The following is a 23,891-nucleotide window of genomic DNA, read 5'->3' on the forward strand; positions in this document are numbered from 1 at the left end:
CTCTAGAAGTTAATTTTTATGATATTGGGGAGGGAACATAATTGAGCGCTACAAGATGATTGTGAGGGAAGGAACCAGTAGTTCTCATTTTAGATTCATTGCAAAAAAAAAAGAAAAAAAAGCAAAGCAAATTCTAGACGGTTTTAAACCATCTAGAAATGCAGAAAAACCGTATGGAATCAATTCCAGACAGTTTTTTCTAGATGGTTTAAAACCGTCTTGGATATAATGTAGCTAAATGAATTTCTGGACGGTTTGGGCCAAACCGTCCGCAATTACAGACGGTTTGGTCCAAACTATCCAGAACCTGTTATTTTTTTTTAATATGATTATTATTATTATTTGTCCAGCGATCAAAGGCTCAAAGCTACGTTCTCTACTGGAGTCCGGAAATATCCACCGAAAATCAGCTCCGGTCACCACCATTCAGCCGTTCAGCTGTACCAAATTGCCATCGTCTTCCTCTGTTCTCTTCCACTCCGAGAGAAACTAAGCCACAGCCACAGCCACAACCAACCACCTCCCTTTCACCAATCAACATACCACAAAATATAATACCTCAAACAATCAAAACAAAAAAAAAACCGATCAGCTCCAACCCATAACAATCACTGAAACCCACCCCAATTACCAACCCGTCAGCTGCGCTCCAACCCTAAATGACCTAGAGCCCGTTTCAGCTGGATTCGGCCGGAAACCCCAACGACCTTGCCGGATCCGGCCGCAAACCCTGACGACCTTGCCAGATCTGCCAGAAACCCATGCACACCGACGTGAGTTTGACAGATCCGACACTCTCTCTCGCCGTTCCATCGAGATCCAGTCGCCCGTTTTCAGTCGCCGACCGAAGAGAGAAGAAGAAGAATGATACCTGCACGCCCTGCCTCTTGGGAGAATTCTTGGACAAGTCTCTGAATAATACAAGGAGAAATTGTGCAGATTGCATGTGGGTGTTATGAGTTGTTGATATAAATGTAAGAGACGGTCGAGATGTTTGTGTTATTTTGTGGTGCGGATCGATGACATGGAATATATATGGATGAGTGGTATTTAAAAACGAAATTGCAGACGATTTCTATGAAACCATCAGTAAATTTACAAACGATTTCATAGAAACAGTCTGCAAAATAATTTTTAGAGGGTTTCATTAAAACCGTCTGAAAATTTATATTTGCAGACGGTTCATCTAAACCATCTGTAAATTTACATACGGTTTTTTTGAAACCGTCCAGAATTTACTTTTTTTTTTTTTTTTTTTTTTTTTTGTAGTGATTACAGTCAATTATTCAATTTTAGTTAGATTTTTGCTTATTTTTCTACTTTTTTCTTTTTAAACTTTAGCTACCATTCGATTCCAGTGCGACAGTGTGATGTCTGCAACTTTGTATATGTAATTTTGCTAAATTATTCTCCTTTTGTTTTATGGGAATTAGACCACCTTATTATTGTGGTCTGAATTTTTCTTCGAGCAAATGCATTTCTTTCCTTCAATAATCTAACTTCAATTAATATTGTTAACTTGTTATATTGGTGTAGGTAAGGGTGCTGTACTGCTGTGTGATAAGGCTAAGGAGATATTAATGGAAGAAAGCAATGTCCAGTTGTCTTTTTTTATCTATTATATTGTGCTGTCTCCATACTTATATACTATATGAGTTTGCCTTTTTTACTAGGATTTTTGATATATTGGCTTAATCCTCTTCAAATAAGTTTCAAATTGTTTGGTTGCTTAATCTTGCTTCAAATTGTTTGGATTATGCACCTCAGTCTCAAGTAACCGGAATCTTGATGTGAGCTAATTAAAGAATAAGAGATTCATGTCGGCTTGTGAGGATTGTTAAAATGCATGTAAACAGTTTCTATTAGTTCCTTTGAGTTCATTGGTTGCTAATTAACTGACTTAAGAGTGATCTTATTCTAGTCATAATGTTTTAGAAGTTAGGGGTTTTATTCTCTTATTGATTTCCCCTCTTATCTTTCCATGGGCTTAGAAGCTTTTGTTGCCACATTAGTATATATATATATTTTTTAACTTGAGTGGCTGAAATTATAGGTTGAAATTTTTATTCTGCATTTCTTCCTTTCTATATAGAAGATAATATATTTGTAACCTCCCTAGGAATGAACCTTATGCTCTGAGGATGTTTTCCACAAAATAATGGAAATTGTTAATTGCATTATAGTAATAATTCCTTCTGCAATACTTTTATGACTTATAAACTTTTGAAAAAATTTAAGATCTCTTTCATAACCATAATTGGTATGTTCAATAAATTTCGTACAAGGGAGACAAAATGCAGTAGGTATGTATAAATCCTAAATGACATTGGCAATGAAAAATATTGATTAATTAAAAACAGTGCAACTACGGGGCTGATTGTAGGATATTATTGGATGCATGTGTAATTGGAGAGGATCTTCACTTTCTGTTTGGTTGCTGAGAAAACTGAAACAAGAGGACAGGATTAGGAAATTGATTTATTGATTTTCCGTAGCGGGCTCTATATTTGGAAATAATAATGTTTTGGGTTTGCAAAATTATTATCAAACTCTAATTTTAGTACGATTAGCTTAAGCATGATTTGTTATTTCCATATATGAAAAAGAAAAAAGAACCAAGTACATCCTTGATGTTGTGAGCCATGCTTTATTGCAGGGATATCATTCTTTGCAAGTGTATCGAGTAGCACATGCATTGTGGAGCCAAGGACGCAAAGTATTGGCCTTAGCACTACAAAGCCGAATCAGTGAGGTAGTTTTGTACTTTCTTGTATAATCCTTGATGAGTTATTTATCAACGAAAAAGTGAAAACCCTGATCCCTGAAGAGCATATCTACCACCTCCCCTCTTTGTTTTCTATCATCTCTTAATTGTCAACAGTTTTTTCTCCTCAGGTTTTTGGAGTTGACATATATCTAGGTATGCTCATTTGTAGTTGTTACATTTTCTAAGCTATTCTAATTCTCTAAACCTTCTGATATTGAGGCTGGCAAGAGCAAGACTGACATTATTTAAATGTAAAGGGATGTTAAGATTTTGGACACGTTGCTGAATGTAGCTTAGATATATTTTTTGAAACATATTTGTGTTATTGTTTCCACCAAAAATTGTAGCTTAGATGAGAAGGATTTAAAAAGTGAAAGATATGGTGGATATTGACTACTTGAAGGTTAATGTGCAAAACTTGATTCTTCTGCAGAAAGATTGTTGTTGCCTAGAGAATTTACATCTATTTGAGATAATGAAGGTAATTTCTCTATTATGTAAGGCTAATTTTCTCCAATTGTTTTTATGATTCTGTACAGCTGCAAAAATTGGAGAGGGAATATTATTGGATCATGGGACAGGTGGTTATTAGTGAAACTGCAGTTGAGAGTTTCCTTGATGCAAGTCAATTTCATTCTCTTTTTTGTTCCCATTATTTGATGGAAGGGTTGTTTGGTTATCGTTGTTTCAAGCCGCCAAATACTTTGAAAACACATTACTAGATTTTCTTTTTATACTTCTTTCATTTGTTTGTCTAATTTCTAAACAATTATTTCATCAGAACTTCTGCTTGAGAAACAATTTAGGATGATAAGCATTATGCTAGTAGAAATTAAATTAATGCTCCTATGTTCAGAGCTTAACTGACTGACCTAGTGTTCTCAACAAGTAATTTTTACCTTGGCAAGTTGAATACATCCCACCAACGGGCCATGAACTTATTAACTTATGCAATACAATTTTGCTTATGACAAGTACTTCTTTTAGAATATCTGCTCTCATTCTGAATTTCTGCATTGCAATATGCATGTAGAGATTTAATTAATGCAGTGAGGATGGGTGGATCTGAAATTTTTTTAAAATATATATATATATTTCATTTTTTAATAGTATTAGCGGCGTCAAATGTGGCCGCTAATACTAGACTATTTTAACTATTAGCGGCCACATGCGTGTCGCCGCTAATAGTCTAGTATTAGCAGCGACTCATGGACTCGGTTAACAAAAAATTGCGGCGGTAAAATTAATTTTAGTGGCCGCTAAGTTCACCGCTATAAAAAAAATTATTAGCAGCGAGTTAAAAATGTGGCCGCCAATAGTTTTTTGTGTTGGACTATTAGCAGCCACTTTTTAGAGACCAGGTTTGGTTGTTGTTGATCAATAGCGGCCAAAATAATATTATTAGCAGCCAAATTTGCTGGCCGCTAATAAGCAAATTTTTTGTAGTGAGGGTTAGGTTTGTTAATCTGACAAATTTAGACGTACAAAGCTTATAAATATTAAATAAAACACGCATAGCATTAACTAGAACATTAAATACATGAGTTTAATAAGTACGAAAAACTTTTATTGAAATTAAATCCAAAAACGTAAAAGGTCTAAAATATAATTCTATAATGAGTTCACAAAATAATATTTCTCTCTTGTGCACTAAAGCACTTATTTAAAATAAGTTTGACTTAAAATCTTGTCATTTTATGACTTATTCTATTCCCCCATCTAACTTGTCTTTTGGCCTCCGGCCTACTGCGTCTCGTTCTGACATGAAAACAAATGCACGAAAACTCAATAAACTATATTCTCTAACTAATTTAAAATTGGTTGAGTAAAACATTTTTGATTTTAAAACTCTTTCCTTAAAAACATTCACTTGACTTGGAAAATAAATTTTAAAATTCGTTCTTTGTAAAACTGGACTTAAAAACACTTTTCTTCTTCTTCTTCTTCTTCTTCTTCTTCTATGGCTTATGCATATTATAACACCCACTATGCTAGGGTTGTGCGTTCCATCTTCTGTATCATGGTATCATCTGGGGCTGCGGTCGTGCCTTTGGCCCACTAATTAACTTATATGTGCACTCAGCTTGGCAAAGTAGGTGATAGACTACCCTATGGCAGTTGCCTTTCATCCCAGCTCCAGTACTTTGCTGTGCCTACTCTCTTTTTTATGCCAAAATATGCTCATGCAATAAACGAAAAAGTGAGTACGTTGTGTTTAACATGGTATTATAATTATATTAGAGATCCTGATTTCGAACTCTATCTTTGCAATTTACTCATATTGTAGTTAAATATTTTATGTGTTAAGCATCGTTTATTGAGACAATTAAATATTTTATGTGTAGCTTAAGTTTTTAAGATAAGTTATGATTTAATTTAAAGTAATGCTATATAAACCACACTTTTATTCTACTTTGCTTAAGTGACACTGCTAATCAGCCCTTGAATTTTTTATTTTTTAACAACAGCTGATCCAAGGATTGATTGCCAATTTCACATCAACAAAATTAAATAAAAGAATAGTTTCTAGCATTTATCTTTTAATTTAACATCATATAAATATACATCATATCTCTCATTTAAGTTAATTATTCCATACTTATTGAGGCAATAAAATATATAGTATAAGTTTTTGAGATAAGTGATAATTTAATTTAACAAAACATCACACTACATTATATCTTTTATTTAAGCTAGATATTCTATGTATTGGGTCGTAAACCGTAAGGGTGTACAAACGGAGTGGTTCTAACAGCTTTAAAACCGCTAACCGCTAACAGATAACCGCTTATAACTGCTTTTAAAAGCGGTTATAAATAACCGCTAATCGCCTAGGCGGAAGGGGTTAGCGGTTAAAGGATTTGAGAAAAACGGTTAATAACCGCTAACCTCTTTAATATATATAAACTAAAATAAAAAACCTGGAACAAAGGGCGTTGTTTTGCTATACATATATAAGCATATTTTAGGGTTACGGTTCATTATTTCAACATTTCTCCTCACCTCTCTCACATTTCCGCCATTCACCCACGACGCCTAGTGCTCGAGCCTCTGCCTCTCGTCTCCCTCCACTCTTCCAGCGCCGTTGAGACCTCTCCGACCTCTGACCATCTCGTCTCCGCCACTGCTAGCTAGTAGCTACACTGTTAGCTTCTCCCGAATCTCCACTATTTCTCAATTTTTTTTAATGTCATGTACTCTTGGTCGTCTTCCCTATGCGCTTCTGTCACCAAGCTTGTAGGATCCAAACCCATACCCATTTTCTTTGTGACATTTTTTTTTTTGCCAAATAAATGATTTTTTTTCTCCTTCCCGTGGTCTTTAGATTTTCGTCTTCCATTCCTCAGTATGAGAATAGTGAAAGTCTGTGTTTTTTTTCCTGTTTTGTCCTTATTTTGTGATATTACAAAGTTTTCATCTTCATTGTTTTGATGATTTCCGTATGCGTTTCTTTTGACGATTTGTTCTTGTCTGTGAATGTGAAATTGATATGATTAAATGGAACTTTGAGAGACCCATCTGCTAGAAGTTTAAAAAATTCACCATTTTATCAGTTTTTGGATGTATGTGTCAAGAAGTGTAGAATATGTGTCATGTGAAATTGATATGATTAAACTGCATTAAAATCAGCACAATAGTGGCCAAAATCGGCCAAAAAATGGTACAAACCCGGCCCAAACCCGGTTCAAAACCGGCACATAGCCCAACTAAAAAGCGGTTATATAACCGCCGGTTATTCAGTCAATAACCGCTAACCGGCGGTTATAAAAATAACCGCCCCCGCTAACCGTCGGTTTTAGCGGTTTTAGCCAATAACCACCGGTTATAACCGCTTGTACATCCCTAGTAAACCGTTAGAACAAAATGACCATATCAAAGTCATCCATCCTAAGCTCCGCCTAAATAGGACCAACACAATTAGGACCCTTCCACCTTTCATGTGACAAAATATTCGGCTTCCTTTGAAGCTTTTGATGTTCCCTTCTAATGCCATTAGATTGCTAAAACTTTTTAAAAATTGGAATTGAGCTCCTAAAATTAGATCATCGATCTAGTAGGCAGTGGACAGAAACAATTTTTATGGAAGTATTTATGGCAGTACGAGCTTTACTGGTTGAATAATTATATCTAGTAAACTGCAATACAACTGTCATATAATTTTTTACTGCAATACAACATTATGATTTGTGGTTGCGTTGTAAAAAAGTTCAACTTATGAGTTGCATAAGCTCATTTGAAATTCAAATATGTCAAGGTATTGCAAACTGTCTCTGATACTTCCATTTGTTTATATCAATCATAGTAACCGAAATATTCTTATCTAATGCCTCTTTAAAAGCATTTTTTACAAAGAAATTCTAAAGTGTATTAATCTTTAATACTTTTTCCTTTATTTTCAATTGGCATTTGAATTCATATATCTGCCACTCTGATCACAAGTTCTACACATACAATATCACTGAGTAACGGTAACCAAGAAACATGTTTCTGTTAGCTTTGTATATGGGTTAAGTGTGAATATGAAAAGCAACATCAAATGGTGAATTAAGGGTTCATTTTTTCTGCTTATTAAAGTGCATTAAGCTTTATTCCATCGCATGATTTTGAGGCAAAAGGAATCAATGAAGCAGCTTTTACCCATAAGAGGCACCATTATAGTGCAATTAGTGTATACCTTAATATCTGTGCCCTGCGCTAACCTCAAAATGCCACCTTGGGTAACCGCCCTAGTTTATTTCCTAAACCCGAGTCCACCATTAATTGCTGTTGGAGTTCGACAGTAATGTGCCCCACCCATAACGTATAAAATAAAAGAAAGTATATATATATATATATATAAAAGAAAAAGAAAATTGCTTTTCCAGCTGACGTGTTAATGTCAATTAATCATTAATTTATTTTATTTTTAACAATTGTTAATCTAGGAATTGATTGACATTACCATATTAACATAGTTAAATAATTAACTTTGCTCGATTGCCGTTTGTGAAAAGAGATTGTACAATTAAAGTTGGTGATAAACGTGGTCCTTAAAATATGCAAACTTGAGAACTCAATTTTCTTTAAATTAGTTCTTTAATTAAGTCTATTAAATTGACATGTTTTATTAATCCTATTAAAAATACATGTAAAAATTACATGTTCTATCAACTCTTACATCAGATAGATTAATCGAACCTTAAAAATATTTAATAATTGTAAGAGAGAGAGAGAGAGAGAGAGAGAGAATGGGCTGATTATGGCCCAATTAGGCTTAGGAGATGGATTCAGTTCCGGTTATCGGGTCCATTAGGTGAAAGGTCGGGTACTCGGCACTCAAGAGTCTAGAGTCTAGACCCACCCCACCAGCCTAAATGATATCTCAATATATTATATTATATCAAATCAATTAAAATAATTATTGATTTTCTAATATCAATGACACAAAAAAAGAAAAAGAAAAAGAAAAAAAGAAAGTGACCCCTTAAACTTAAAAAAGGGATGAGTTTCACAAATGACAGCCCTGCTGACCCAAAAATTAAGACCAAAAAGTTGACTCCTTTAAAATATATCACAACCATCGAATGCATACAATTTTAGGCGCTCTATCCTGACAGTCAGGACGTATGTTACCGGGCAATAAAGACAGTCCATTGAGTAATGTTAATGTGTGGGGGACCCATATCTCTTTCTTCTCCTAGCTACGATAGAATACCACCAATCCATGAAATATGAATCTCTCTTCGCAATTCAACGGTCAGATGCGCATCATTTACTGTGCCTTGAACACAGCCAAAAATATATAAATTAGAACATGTAGATGTCAAAGAGCCCCCACAAGGAAGCTCCACTCTCCCCCAGCTGCTTCAGTTCATGTCTCTAAAGCATCTGATGTGATATTCTGGAAGACTGAAACTCACCATTCGTTAGATCTCATTTTCAATGGCTAAACCCAAAAACCAAACAAAACCTACCAAGCAAATGCACCAAGACCAAAACCAGCAGCCCCTAAAATCTGAGAAAACTCCATCTTGGTCAGTTTTAAGAGGCCTATTGACCTGCAAAGATCTCCAAACTCAACACCAACAACAACAAAAGCAGCAGCAGCAGCAACAAAAGCGACAGCAACAGAAAGAGCATCAAAAGCAACAACATGAGCAAGCCGTGGAGGAGAATGGCAAGAAATGCAAGAAAATGAAGTGCTCTGGTTCACTCTGTAGCAACACCAAGGTCATGCATAGACCTGAAACAGGATCCCCGGAAGTCCACAAGAAAAGGTCCTCAATGGGTTCAAGCAGCAATGCCAGCAATGATGCTTCTAGCAGATCCATGAAAGCTCCTCTGCATGAACTCAATGGAGTTGTTTCCACTGCTTCTTCATTCTCTGCATCTTCCAATTCATCCATTGGTGGGTCTTTTAGGGGAATGCCTTTCAGGAGATTCTCTGGCTGCTATGAGTGTAGAATGGTGGTAGATCCTGTACTTGGTTTCACCAGAGATCCTTCTCTCAGGAGTAGCATCTGTTCTTGCCCTGACTGTGGTGAGATCTTCATGAAACCTGAAAATTTGGAGCTCCATCAGGCTGTTAGGCATGCAGGTATTTCACTATTCTTTTTATTTTTTTGGGCATTTCCCTAGTGCTTTAGAAAGAAAACACTAATAATGTTTAGGCAAAAAATCATTTTGGTCCATTAATGTCTAAATTTATTGCTAATTTGATCCATAAAGTTCGAATTTGATTAATGTGATCCTTGGAATTATCAATTGTTGTTAATGTAGTCTTCCTGTCTAAATCTGTATTTGATTTGTTTGCCTAATTTTCATTTTGATTTCCTGATCCGATACCCTTTAATTCTGAGTTAATAGAATGCTCTCAGCCATCTAATTTCAAGTTCTCTCTCACATAATGTACCATGCTTTCATTTTGGTTACTTTTCTGCATGCACCATTACTGTTCATGTCTCGTTTCATTCCCCATTACTCAAAAAAATGCACATTGCTGCCGATTTCTCAATCTCTTTCTCTGGGTCTCAAAATCCACAGTATCTGAACTGGGTCCTGAAGACACCAGCAAAAACATAGTGGAAATCATATTCCAGTCAAGCTGGCTAAACAAACAAACACCCATCTGTAAAATTGACCGCATCCTGAAAGTCCATAACACCCAGAAGACGATCTCCAAGTTCGAGGAATACAGAGACTCCATCAAAGCCAAAGCCACTAAGCTCCCCAAGAAGCACCCACGCTGCATAGCAGATGGCAACGAGCTTCTCAGGTTCCACTGCACCAACTTTATCTGCTCTTTAGGCCTAAACGGGTCCTCCAACCTCTGCAATTCAATCCCACAATGCAGTGTATGCAGTATAATCAAGAATGGCTTCAAGGTTGCCGGAGAATCAGCCGGAGGAGTTGCTGAGAAGGGAATTTTGACAACTGCGACGAGCGGGAAGGCACATGACAAAGCTGGAGTGTCGGCAGAGGAAAACAACGACAAGAGGGCAATGCTGGTTTGCCGGGTGATTGCGGGCAGAGTGAAGAAGAACATGGAGGGGAGTATGGAAGAGTATGACTCGGTTGCCGGGGCTGCGGGGCTCTATTCTAATTTGGATGAGTTGTATGTGTTTAATCCCAAGGCTATTTTGCCTTGTTTTGTTGTCATCTACAGAGGATTCTAATGTAACTTTATTTAACACTGTTGCCTGGGATAATATTTTCTTGCTTTATTAAAATCTGGGAAATCTTTCGGGTCTTGTTTTAATATATGCTGGTTTTTGGTGGGAAAAGATGTTCCAATCTCTGTTGGAGCTAGTTTGGAAGTGTGTGAAGTTAATTTAGGGTAAGAGATAAAAGGTATTACTCAAGAACTTAAATATAATCCTAAGTTACCTGAAAATGTTTGGTAGATAATACTTGGGGATGTTGATTTGGGATCAATACAACCAAAAATAAAAAATAAAAAAATACAAGAGCTTTAATAGCACATTTGGTGTTGAATTGTACCTTGACATGAGGGGTTCATTTGTTCCAATTGACAGGCCATTTCAGGCCTTAAAATTTCGTGGCAGTCTAACTTGAAATTAAAATGAATCATTTTGTGGTAACATATTCACAATGTAATAATATATACACCACTAAATCTATAAAATATAATTTGAAGAGAGGATGTTGATCCGTCTAGGTTATGAACTTACGACAATGTTAGATGCAAGGAATATGATTTCCAAAATTTGTTCACTTCTTCCTTTGTGTAGCGTGCAAATAAGTAAGTATTCAACAATGATAACTACGAAAACAATTATCAGTAATTTCGAAACAGTCTTCCTATTCTTATTTGGCATATTATATATTGATTTTCTGCCATTTGGCTCTATATTACATTAGAAGCAACCTTTTTCATCATCGTTAATAGGAAATATCTTTCTACTATTGGAGACAACTAACGACAACTTTGGATCGTTGTGGATAAGCATTCATTAGCGACGACTCAAGTCGTTGCTAATAAAGACTTATCAACGACAACTTTTGAGTCATTACTGAAAGTTTGGCGCTAATGACCAAATTTCTTGTAGCAATAGATTATTAATAAATCTTAACAATAAAGATTTTGAGATATGTTAAACTACTTTTCTAAAAAGACTCTCCACTGTAGAGTAGACCTCTTCAAATTTCAATGTAATTTGTTAGTATAGCTATGCCTAAAACAAAATGAAGGGTAATATCTAGAGAATTCCATAGTAAAGTTACCATAATATCTATCTCACAATAACATCTCATAGAGTTTTTAACAACATATTTAAAAACTATGATGGGCGTGGATTCTTGATTTTCGGGCAAGTTTCATCCCAGTTCTACAATCATTTGACTCTTGTTTTGTACTCATTGCCTTAATGATTTGCATTTACTTGGTATTTGGTGAAAAAGCTAGGCAACTCAGTATGGGCATAGTACGAACCTGTCCAAGAAAACATGTAAATAAATGAACAATAGTATTGCATGGGCACCAAGACCCTGGCAAGCCTCTGGATGTAGGTCATCTACCCCAATCACATTCACCCATTATCACAATGGTCTCGCCGTCGGTAACTTTTTCTCGATTCTTACGATGGCATCTCTGTATCTTATCTTATCCCAATTGCCGAAAATTAAGGTGATGGGTTTTTTTTTTTTTTTTTTTTTTTTTTTTTTTTTGTTGTGTGTGGTGGGGAAAATTAATTTTTAGGTGAGGTGTGCCACGTGCACAAAGATTTGTATGCACGTGGAATGTTTATATTTAAGTACATGTAGGGTAGCTGTAGCTACTAGACTACCACTTTCAGTCTCATTTGGAATCCACATTAATGTCATGAAAAATTTATGATTAGAGAGAGATTTATCCGTTCTACACATTAAATAACGAAACTATACTCATGGGAGTATTTTTCTTTAAAAACTGACTTGTCAGTTTAGTTTAAATACAAACACTAATTACTTAACAATTAAATTTATATGACAAATTTTGTTGGTTAATTTGTTTTCCATGATGTGTCATGTGGCATTTATGTAAATTTTCATGTGAGTTTGTAAGAGGTCGTAATAAAAGTTATAGTACCTCAAATGTTTTCTTTGTTTAACTAGTTATTAGTAAGTTGTATTTTTTAAGGTTGTGTTTGATAAAGAATTGGAAGAACAAAAAAAAATTGAAAGGAATTTCAATTTATGGGATTAAAAATTTCTTCATTTTAAATTTTGATTGTTTGATGAGTATATTAAAAAAAAAAAAAAATTAAAAAACTAGTGGTGACAAATGATAATGAATGATCATAATGATGATGATGATGATAACTTGATCTTATTGTGGTTGTGTGATATTATGGTGTTAATAATAGTAATATAAGGTGACAAAGATAGCTATAATAATGGTGGCATGGTGAACAACAAAGACAAAAATAAAGGTAGCAGGAGAAAAATGGCAATTGTGATGGTGGTGAAAATGATAAAGATAACATGAAGAAAATGATGGTTGCGGTGGTTGTGAAAATAATGGTGGCCGTGTGAGAGAGGAAGCAACTTTGGTGTCAACATAAGGGCAATAGGGCTGGGTAGTCATATCATTAGGTCGGAATTTTGGTGTTTCCGAATTTCGACACGAGGGGGATGGAAATGAAAATCAATTCCAAGCTGAATTGAGGTATTTGGTATTTTGAGCCGAGAAATGCTGTACTTTTCAAAAAATTTCTGCAAAAGTCGGCTTGGTTTGAAATTTGATCTTTCCAATTTTTTTTTTTTTCATTGTTTTCCCACAACCAAACATGCTAAAGAAAACAAAGCAAGCAACCCGTGGGCTATCTTCAAAATTAAAACATTGAGAAAACAAAGGCTTTCACACAATAAAAAAGCTAGATGAAGAGAGTGGAACCATAAAAGACACAGGTCATAAATCTTTTGAGAGAGAGAAAAGGAAGGAGCTGCTCAATGAATAGACACCTTGAGGGGATTTTGGCTTGGGTGCTGTAAAAAAAACTATAAGACATCTCCTGTAATTTTTTTAATGGTCTAGATTTAATTTCACCATTCTTTTCTATCTCATGAAAAACTTGAAAATTTGAAATTAAATATGAATTGTTTTAAAAAAAAAAAAAAAAGGAAACCCAATATTTATGAACACCACTAACTACTTATCATTAATTTGGTGTACGTACTTGCCTGCCTACTTGGTATGTGCATTTGATTTCTAATTAAAAGTAAATATTGGCGCCAAACAAAGACACGTAACCAACCCAGCAGGTTCCTCATGAGTAGAGTTAATTTTGGCTCCAAACAAATGAGTCATCGGAAATTCTGACTTCTCTCTCTCATATTATAAGGTTTCAAAGTATCTTTTACAGAGGGCTTTTTCTATAGCTTTAGACATTGAAAGCAGTAAAAAGACATCACTCCACATGCACATGCTTAAAAGAAGGACCCCCAACCCCAACCCCAACCCCAAGCAAAGCAATGTTCATCATTCATAACTCTGGCACAGAGAGAGAGAGAGAGAGAGAGAGAGAGATGGTGAAACGATAGAAGGGTAGAGAGAGCACGAGAAAGAGTGTTTGAGCGGGAATGCACATACACATAACACTGTCCAGTCTGTCCTACCATTTTTTTTTCACCATTAATATTCCGCATGTACAATGTCTCTTTGTTTATATATATATATAAAAAAGGATAATCTATTTTTTATCCCACCATTTGTAATTAATTGTAAAATTTTATATAAGATATTAGAATTACAGCGAAAGCAAAGAGAGAAAAAAGACAGAATTTTGAGGTGATTTGGTGTTAACACCATTGTTCACCACATCTAATTGCCATAAGGGCTACATCTTGCTCTTATTTTTTGAAAATGTTTAACTATAATAGGTGAGAGATCGATCACAAGTATGGTAATAAGATCGATTTGATGACAATCAAACATAAATGAAGAATATTTTTACATGGAAACATAATTAACCCAATATGAAAAACATATATTCTGACAATAATGTTATACATATATAAGAGAAAATTGTTAAATTGTAGTTTGAAGTTGTGACAGATAACTTTTTGAAATTTCAAAACTGACAAATAACTCTTCATGTAACAAATAATTACTTCCATACAAATTCCAACTATTTTTTCAAAGGTGTCATTATGAACTTACAAATTTAACCTAAAAATGCTTTGTGGGTTAAAAATGTAGGAATAAGTTAAGAACCAAGTTTGGTTAGATTCTATTCCGTCTTGTATTATGGGAATTGTCAATTCTGAACTTATTGTAGCTGATTATCTATGAAATTACAGTTTCCCTTCAAAAAAAATAAAAAATAAAAAATAATTACTTCCATACAAATTCCAACTATTTTTTCAAATGTGTCATTATGAACTTACAAATTTAACCGAAAAATGCTTTGTGAGTTAAATATGTAGGAATAAGACAATAAGTTATGTGATTAAACTCGATTTATTAATTTATCATAAATATCAAATTCTTAGAAAAAGAAATATACGAGAATATATTTTTAGGATTTAATATCTTCTCCCCACACAAAACGTTACACGCCTTAAAATCTATCCAATTTTGAATAATTGATGAACAATGTTTCGAGTCTACAGTCATATGGAAAGAGATGTTATTTATCTAATGAGAGTATTATTTTTTTTAAGATTCTAGTAGTAGATAATAGTAGAGAATAAATGGATAGTATGGTATCCCTAAGTAGTTGTGTTTTATCTTTATTATTATATTTATTATTATTATCTTTATTAATAGTTGTTAGTGATAGGCTAGTCATAGAATACATCTCTATGAAGTGTTAGTGATATGATACAAAGTAATATTTCTTACACAACTTTTGCACAACTCTAACTATTTTTTTTAAGGGATTTGATTATTGTACAACATCAATACAACAACTGTACAACAATCCCTCACATGAGGGTGGACCCCAGTATGTGGGACCCACCCTCATGTGAGGGATTGTTGTATTGGTGTTGTAAATCTAACATTTTCCTTTTTTTAATGATCAACCATTGAATTTGTTTTCCTACATGTGGGCCCCAAATATTCAATGGTTGAATACATCTTTATAAGAGTAGTTTATGTTTATCACATTTCTTTGTAACTCTATATAAACCTATTGGGTTGATGAATAAAACAAGTAAAGATTATCATTATTTAGCTCTTGAGTTGATTTAAGAGGTATTAGAGCATTCCCAATGGTTTATGTATTTTTCAATCTAGAATAGCTAATCAAAATCTATTTTATCTAGTTTAGCTAATGAATTTTAAATGCACTATACATCCGATTATCTATTCTTAACTCTATATTATTTTTTTTATTATTTTTAATTTATTTATTTCATTATAGTATTTTTTTTCACGTGGGTCCCGCTTTATAACTCCACTACTTTGCACACTTTCTCTTAAATCTCCACTATAAAGGAAGAAAAAAAAAAAAAAAAAAAAAAGAACATGGAGTGGTGGAGGGAAAAAGGAAAAAAGCAAAGCTAAAAAAGTGGAGATAAAGAATAAAAAAAAAATAGATAAGTGAATAGTATAACTCTACATGTAGAGTTCCACTATTTATGGAATTAAGGAAAATCTATTATAGAGTTGAAATACATAAGTTGATGGAGTCTCTTTTTAACACTTTTATTATCTATTCTAGCTTAAAGTTACAAATAGATAATCCATTAGGAGTGCTTTTAGGGTTCCTCGAACTATCCTTATCTAAACAGGTATTACAGTATTCATGGTGAAACATTCATTAATATGCTCGCTCTTCCGATCTCTCTCTCTCTTGTTCTTCTTTTTTATTATTTTTAATATTTTTTTAAGGGAATTGCATTAAATTATGGTGTACATACAGATCCATCTACTTGCTAGGACCATCTTATCCCATTTCACGTGCGGGTCAAGAGGAGTCATTGTCCATAATTGATTTGCAAGGACCAAAACTCTAAAACAGCTATATCAGTGCTCGCCAAATTAAGAAAGAAAAAAAAGTTGCCAAACCATTTCATGCGTCTCAAACTGTTATCATAGCTTTTATTACAAGTTTTTTTTTTTTTTTTTAAAAAAAAAAAAAAAAAAAAAAAAAAAAATTAATCGACGTCACAATTAACGTGGCATTATCACCTTAATTATCCAATAAATAATTAAATTTACATGCCAAATTTTATTACTTAATTTTTTTTTTTTCACTCTTAAAATACTGCCACCTAAATTTGTAAGAGAATTATAATAAAAACTATAATACTCCATGCATTTTCCTTTCTTTTTTTAACACTTCTAAAAGTTTTATATCATGTCTTGCAGTACTAACACATGCAGATCTAGACCATACCGGTGGTCTAAGAAGAGACGATTTTCTCAATCACCATTCACCTCCCTCAATTAAACAATTGCACTGCATCATTCAGCTAAAGGTCAAATTCATTATTATTTTTGTAACAACTAAGAACAAACTAGGGCTGGGCAACCCAACGAGAAACACCGAGAAAATAAAAAATAAAAAGAAATGCATCAAATGAATGACACGACCCTATTGATTGGGAATGTAGAAGTCTTTCTTATCCTAAAGCTTGATATGACTATTATAATATAACTTAAAGGGTAATGCTATAAATTATATTTTTATCCCATAATGCTGATATAACAGTCTCAACCAACCCTTTGATCATTTCTTGTTAAAAAAAAATAAAAAATTGGTTGAGATTCACACACCCACACATCAAAAAGAGTATTAAAATATAATTTAAACGATTAAATATATTATTTTCTATTACCTTTTAAACTTTTAAAATAAGTGGCCATGCAATAATGGCCTCCAATTACCCACGATTCCCTCAAACACACAACATGTCCCAAGGTTCTCTGGTACAGTGTGCGTCAGCAATTTGTTCTCTGGTCTTGTTTTTTAGCCTGAATTAACGGTCCGGCGTGACTCGTGAGTTGTGGGTTTTAAGTGGTACGTTTCCAACCTAGTTTTACTGATTTTTGGCTCTTGTTTTTTGTACTCATTGCCTTTTATGATCTCAGAGTTTCTTGATCTTTAATAGAACAGTTCAGCAGCTCGGCACATGGTCTTAACTAGCACTACATAATTAAAAACAATAAAAAGCTTCCACCAAAACTGTTTTAAATAGAAATAAGCACCAACTCTTGGGAGTTGGAGTTGGAGTTGAGACACCAAGCTGGTGAGAATCAAGATTCCGACAATTGACAATTCTTTGCAATTGCTTGCCTCATGCAAATCAGCCAAGCAATTGTGAGAGGTCTCACATAGGGTTCGGGTTCACTTATCTGAATAGGTATTCAGGTTGTCCGAGCAGGCAAATAAACCTCATCAAGAATCTCGAACAATTGTAAGGAATCTCGAACAATTTAGGCACCCCATAAACGCCTCACAGCTAGTCGATGTTAGGCTACGTAGTGAAAATTAGGACTGATAATTTTTTGCACCACCTACGAACTCGACAAGAACCAAACACGAAATTAGTGGGTTAGAGTTGAGGGGTCTAATCTGTTTAATTAAATGAGTCAGATTATGATTGACCTATATAGTCTTATACTTATGCATCGATATGACTCGAACTCGACACGCAACATTAAAGCTGGCAATTTTTTATAAGACTCACGAACTCAACATGAAATTAGTGAGTTAGGATTAATGGGTTTAACCCGCTTAATTAAATAGATTATGGTAAGATTGACCTGTATGGTCTTATAGTGAAAACTGGAAAAGTGGCTAAATTGGTAATTACATATTATTTGATTAGCTCAATCTTAGCTTGAGTCAAGTTTGGTGCCAGATTAATGGGCCAAAAGGGGTTTCTTTGCAGCTTTTGCAGAGTGTTTTTTAGATTTCTAGTCGTTGAAAACGGTGCAATTAAGGAAAGAATAAACCATTTGATGCTCGAAAAATAGAAACTCATTCTTATAACGAAGACTGAAGAGGGAGACACAGCCGGCCAGTGAAATGATTGAAGAAGAAAGCAACGTAGCATGAGAAAGAGATGCATCAAAAACAGCAAGCTGACACTGCAATGTGTAATGGCATATGGTGAAGGACTTTGACAGCAAGGGATTGGCGACAAAAGTATGACCCTGGTGGGACCCACCATGTTACCTGTTCCTTTTTGCTGAATTGTGTTGTTGGGTCGGGCTCAATTAGCTGGACTGGAGCTTAATTGCAAGGACCAGCTTATCTTTTCCCTCAAGGACCTTTCTTGTTTGGGACACGGGGAATAACTATTCTTAATATATTAACTGTATTACAGGATAAAAATTGGGAGGACTTCAAGGGCCTATTGGTGCTAAAAATTGGGAGGACTTCAAGCAGCAGCCTAGGCATTCTTTCCTCTCTTCCGAAAAGAAAGGAAAGAAAACAAAAGAAAACGATAGATTGAGATATTTGAAAAAAGAAAATCTTACAAATATAACCGGAAGATTTAATTGTGATGATTATGTTGTAAACATTACTTAATGCATGTTAAGGTTTCGATTCCTTTATCATCTTAGAGTTCTTGATAACCCTACCAATCTTTCTATGTTAACTATATATCCAGCAGGATGCTATACGTCCTAAATCAGATACACAGACACATCGGAGGCCAGACACAAGATACAGTGTGTAAATAAGATCAAGCTTGGATTTAGTAAAGTTACGGATTTACTGCACAATAACAGTAATCCACCAAACTTGGGTCAAAACCTTAACTCAGATATGCTCAGATTATGGCTCTATATATGGTGCTTTTGATGTATGCCATACAAACAAACTTCGCAATAGTGGAGAGCTTCACTCAAATAATTTGCTAGAAGTTTTTATCTATCTTATTGCTTGTTTTTTTGCCATCAGCAAATTGAAGCCATTGTTGCTTTCCCTTCTTTCCCTCTATGATCTATTCAAACAAAAAATTTTAAGGCAAGTTTTCAATAGGAACATCGGAATGGTCAACCTGCTGAACCACTGTGCAACCATTTTCTAATGATAAAACCATGATATCAGATGAAGTGAGGGAAAGATAAATAAGCAAATCAATGAACAGGAAGAGACTAGCACCGATGATAGTGGATAACCAGATGAATATTATGAAGCCAAATGTCTAGAAACAATAACGCAATCATACTACTTAGGATTAACATCTAACCTTCATAAAGTAGCTTCAAATTATACTGGATGTGAATGGATCGTGCGAATCAACCCCAAGTAAAAGCACCAAAGGAGAACCAAGCATTTTCCTCCTGATTCTCTTCTTTAACCACCTTTTCTCTTGGCCATCAATTCCACAAATCTTCTCTTTAATTACTCTTGCTCACAACCCTCCAAGCTTCACCATCACAGATCCCTGACCAGAAAAGATTCTGAAGTTATGAAATTCAACTCTGATGTGATGAAAAGAAACTCTGAGAAACAACAAGGGCTGAACCAGATCACAGTTCATTCATGTGCTGCGTTGGAGGTATTCAAATCCATCAACTCTTACTCTACAAGTTCTTAAGAATGATATAGCATTAATGACAGTGTTTAGAAAAGATGACTATAGTTGAAGTTTTTGAGTTGGACACTTGGCTGACCCTGTCTATACGTTTCGGCACAGTTTACTTTCAAGATAGAACACATTAACATATCAAGTAATCTTTTTTTCTTTTCTTTTCTTTTTCTTTTTTTCTTTAAACTGTTGGCCAAGTCAGTCATTTGAAAACTTATTCCAACCTTTTTGCCCGTATTTGTGCAGTCTTCCACCCACTTTATACTAACGTGGAGAGACAATTGCAAGCAAGGAGTTACATTTTTTCCTTCAAGCTAAATGACCTGATTAGTGGGCTGGGATGAAAAACTGCTTTATAATGCATAACTAGGGCTTAATTTGTTGTATAATGCCATTAAAAGAAGTAGTGATTTTCCCCAATAATAAAGCATAATGTCATTGAATAGATAACCAAAAGCATGGTAATAGTAAGCCAATTGGAAATACATTCTTATAACTTTGAACTGCTGCTAATCCCTAGAAAAGCCTAAAACAAGCTGGTACTCCAGCATGTTTCAAGGTAATATCATCTAAACCTTTATTTGTATTGAGAAAGCTACGAAAATTACTTCAGCAAGCAGAAGCATAACTTTGGTCTCGGAATTTGATGTGCCAAAATGATGTTTCATTTACTTGTGGAAACAGGATATAGCATAACTAGGTACTACCCAGCCATGCATTGAGAGTAGAGATAAGTATCTGGGTACCTATAATTTAAAGCAACCATGGTACAAGTAGCAAAGCCAATCATATCAATCACCTGCAGAGAACAGGAACATCAAATAATTAAGATTTGGAAAAGTTAAGAATATCAAAGAGTAAGAACTGGAAACAGATTGGCTGGGATCCAAACTTAATGATAGAAATAGAAAGCACATCTATTGAGCTGTGGGTTTAAATTATGAAATGAAAGTGACTCAACATACCCATCAACTGGAATGCAATATCTCTGCAAAACTTGCTGCCAAGCACTATCTCCTTTTCAAGATCCTTACGAAAGTCACATACATCATGATGTTTCTGTATCTCGTTAATGTGATTCAGTTGTTTGACACATATAGGGTCTTAACTTCAGATGGACTCTGTTCCATCACACACCAAGGTGGAAACACTTCGTTCAAGTATAAGGCGAACCAATTGCACCATTGCAACACAGTGAAGCAGGATTGCTTAACCTGAGATCTCAATCCAGCTTTTTCCAGCTTCTTTCATGCCCACTTCCCTGACAGCTTCCCTCACCTTGCTTAAACTATCCCACATTCCCAATGTTGCATAAACATTTGCAAGTGTCACGTATACTGAAGGGTCTTCTGGTGAGGATGCAAGAAGGTGTTCAGTAATAATATCAACCAGTTCCATATTCTTGTGAGTTCCACAGGCCCCAAGCAACGAGCACCATAGAGTTCTGTTTGGCTCAAATGGCATGTCAGCAATCAATTTTTCTGCCTCTTTGAAGCATCCAGCTTGGCCAAGAAGATCAACCATGCAATTATAGTGCTCCAATTGAGGTTCCACTCCATGTTCAGTTTTCATGGACATAAATATGGTCCACGCCTCTTCAACCAAACCAGCATGTCTACAGGCAGAAAGAACACCTGTAAAGGTAATTTCATTTGGCTTTAAACCCAATTCTACCATCTGACAGAAAAATTTCATTGCTTCCATTGCCCTTCCATTATGTCCACACCCCACAATGATCCCAGTCCAACATACAGAATCTTTTTCTGGCATACAATCAAACAAAGCTAACCCATCCTCAATTTCACCACATTTTGCATACATGTCAATGAGAGCTGTAACTGTAACCTCCTCTGTGTCATATCCACTCTTAACACAGAAAGCATGAGCCTGTTTGCCACTTCTAATAGATCCTAAACTTGAACAGACCTTCAAAACATTTGAAATAACAAAATAATCTACTTGAAGATCCATATTAACCATATCTTTAAACAGAGAAAATACTAATGAGCTTAATCCCATTCTAGTACACTCTGTAATCAAACCAGACCAAGCAACGATATCTTTCTTCTGAAGCCTATGAAACAATCCTAATGCATCCTTAACATTTCCATGTTTTGAGTATAGATCAATCAGAATGCTTCCAACAACATTATCTAACCCATACCCACTGGTGACAACCAAACCATGTACTTGATGCCCAAGTCTGAAATCAAGTAAGTTGATGCAGACCTTTAAAACACCACTGAAAGTGTAGGAGTCAAAATATGCACCTGACCGATGGATTTGGGAAACCAGATTCAGAGCCACTCCATAGTGTTCATTGACAACATAGCCAGAAAGCATGGAATTCCAAAGTGCCAAGCTATCACAAACAGAAGCAATATACCTAGAGTATAGATTAAATAGCTTTATTGCCTCATTTAATGCATTGCAATTTGAGTACATATCAACCAGAGCTGATACAGTAAAACAGTTAGACTCATAACCGGACTTAACAACATAACAGTGGATTTGTTTCCCGGTAGTTAAGAAACCATGACAAGCACAAGATTTAAGAGCACAAGGGAATGTGAATCCATCAAGCTTAAGGCCTTCTCGGTGCATCACATGTACAAAGTCTAATGCCTGCAGGCGTCCATTATCCGCAAAACCAGAAATGATGCTGTTCCAGGATATAACATTCGGTTCTGGCATTTGACAAAACAAGTCCACCGCCTCTTCCATTAAACCTTCTTTACAATACCCCGATAAGATTGTGTTCCATGTAGTTGCATTCTTGCGCAAAATCTCATCGAAAACTTTCCTGGCATCACTCAAACTCCCACATTTGACATACATGTCCAAAAGGGTATTCATCAAAACAATGTCAAACTGGAATCCACCTCCAGAAATTCTTTTATGAATTGATCTACCCAATTCAAGATCACCCACCAGACCACACGCTTTAAGGACCACAGAGTACATAAAACCATTTGGTTCCTCTGAACCAAACCGTAACATCTGGGTGTATATTATGAGAGCTTTTTCGTGAGGTCTTCCACTATTAGTATACGCAGAAGCCATGGTGGTCCACGTAACCACGTTTCTATCAGGCATCTCGTCGAACACCCTGTGTGCATCTTGCAGATGACAAAAGTCTACATACATGGCAATCAAATTGTTGGCAAGGAACACGTTGTTCAAAACCCCAAGTTTGATCAAATTAGAGTGAAGTGTTCTCCCAAGATTAGGAGCTTGAACTCTTCCACAGTGGCGCAAAGCGGTTACAATACGGTTTAAATCCATGATCCCCCATCCCATGATTCACCATGGAGGGTTGAATTACAAAATGCCCTTGATTGCCATGTTTTGGACGTGCAAAAAGTGTGGGATTACCATGTAGAGCGCTCAAACTTTTGGGGGCACTTTGAGTGTCAGCAATTTCTTGCTGCGTCCGCTTTGCGTGGGCATTTTGAACGTTTTAAAACGCGCTTTCGCGTAGTTGGCGCTTATGGACGTAACACGTGCCAAGCATATTCCACCACAGCACCACGTCTCCATAAGTTTCCAACAAAAAGAAAGAATGAAATGACACGTACTCACGTCTCTTAAGAAGTGAAAATTACACCAATGACACATCTACTTCCATTTATTATTTTATTCAATAGTAATTTTTCACTTAAAAATATGTGTATTACTATTTATGCCGAAATAGATGAATCCCACTTAGAACTTTCCTGTTAAGAGTAATATTACTCTTTGCATTTATTTAATATATTTATCACATTCATTACATAGCGATAAGTGTTTTAAGTTGTTTTTCATATTAACTAACAAAAAAGATAAGAAAAAGAAGTCACTTAAAACACATCAAAACAACTGGTATAAAATGCAAGTTAATTTGTAGAAAATTCATACAAATCAACTTCTAATAATAACATGTGTCCATAGAAGTACATGCATTTTTAATAGCTTAAAAAACACGTCACTTTTAGAAGTTTATTTGTATGAATTTTTCACAAACTAATTTATAAGAAATTTATGTCTTATAATGCGTAGAATAATAAATAAGTGTGACTCTTTCCATGAATGAAATCCAATAAAAAAAAGAAAAATGGTACACATACTCACCGTAACTCCTCGACCCGCAGCACTAAAATCATCATAA

At 35.1% G+C, this 23,891-nt stretch overlaps 2 protein-coding genes across 2 annotated transcripts; one reads left to right on the forward strand and one right to left on the reverse strand.

The window, feature by feature from the left end:
* Nucleotides 1-8,285: 8,285 nt before the first annotated feature.
* LOC133854304 (pentatricopeptide repeat-containing protein At4g08210) lies at nt 8,286-23,239 on the reverse strand. Its single transcript, XM_062290442.1, has 4 exons — nt 20,710-23,239; nt 20,491-20,543; nt 19,403-19,600; nt 8,286-9,305 (listed from the first exon to the last, which is right to left on the reverse strand). Exon 1 carries the CDS (start codon nt 23,042-23,044, stop codon nt 20,954-20,956), a length of 2,091 nt encoding a protein of 696 aa, XP_062146426.1. The 5' UTR covers nt 23,045-23,239; the 3' UTR covers nt 8,286-9,305; nt 19,403-19,600; nt 20,491-20,543; nt 20,710-20,953.
* On the forward strand, nt 8,690-10,505 carry LOC133854313 (uncharacterized). The gene is made up of 2 exons (XM_062290452.1): nt 8,690-9,344; nt 9,791-10,505. Exons 1-2 carry the CDS (start codon nt 8,690-8,692, stop codon nt 10,420-10,422), a joined length of 1,287 nt encoding a protein of 428 aa, XP_062146436.1. The 3' UTR covers nt 10,423-10,505.
* Nucleotides 23,240-23,891: the final 652 nt, after the last annotated feature.

Source organism: Alnus glutinosa, chromosome 1 (genome assembly GCF_958979055.1).
Source record: "Alnus glutinosa chromosome 1, dhAlnGlut1.1, whole genome shotgun sequence".
Lineage (NCBI taxonomy): Eukaryota > Viridiplantae > Streptophyta > Magnoliopsida > Fagales > Betulaceae > Alnus > Alnus glutinosa.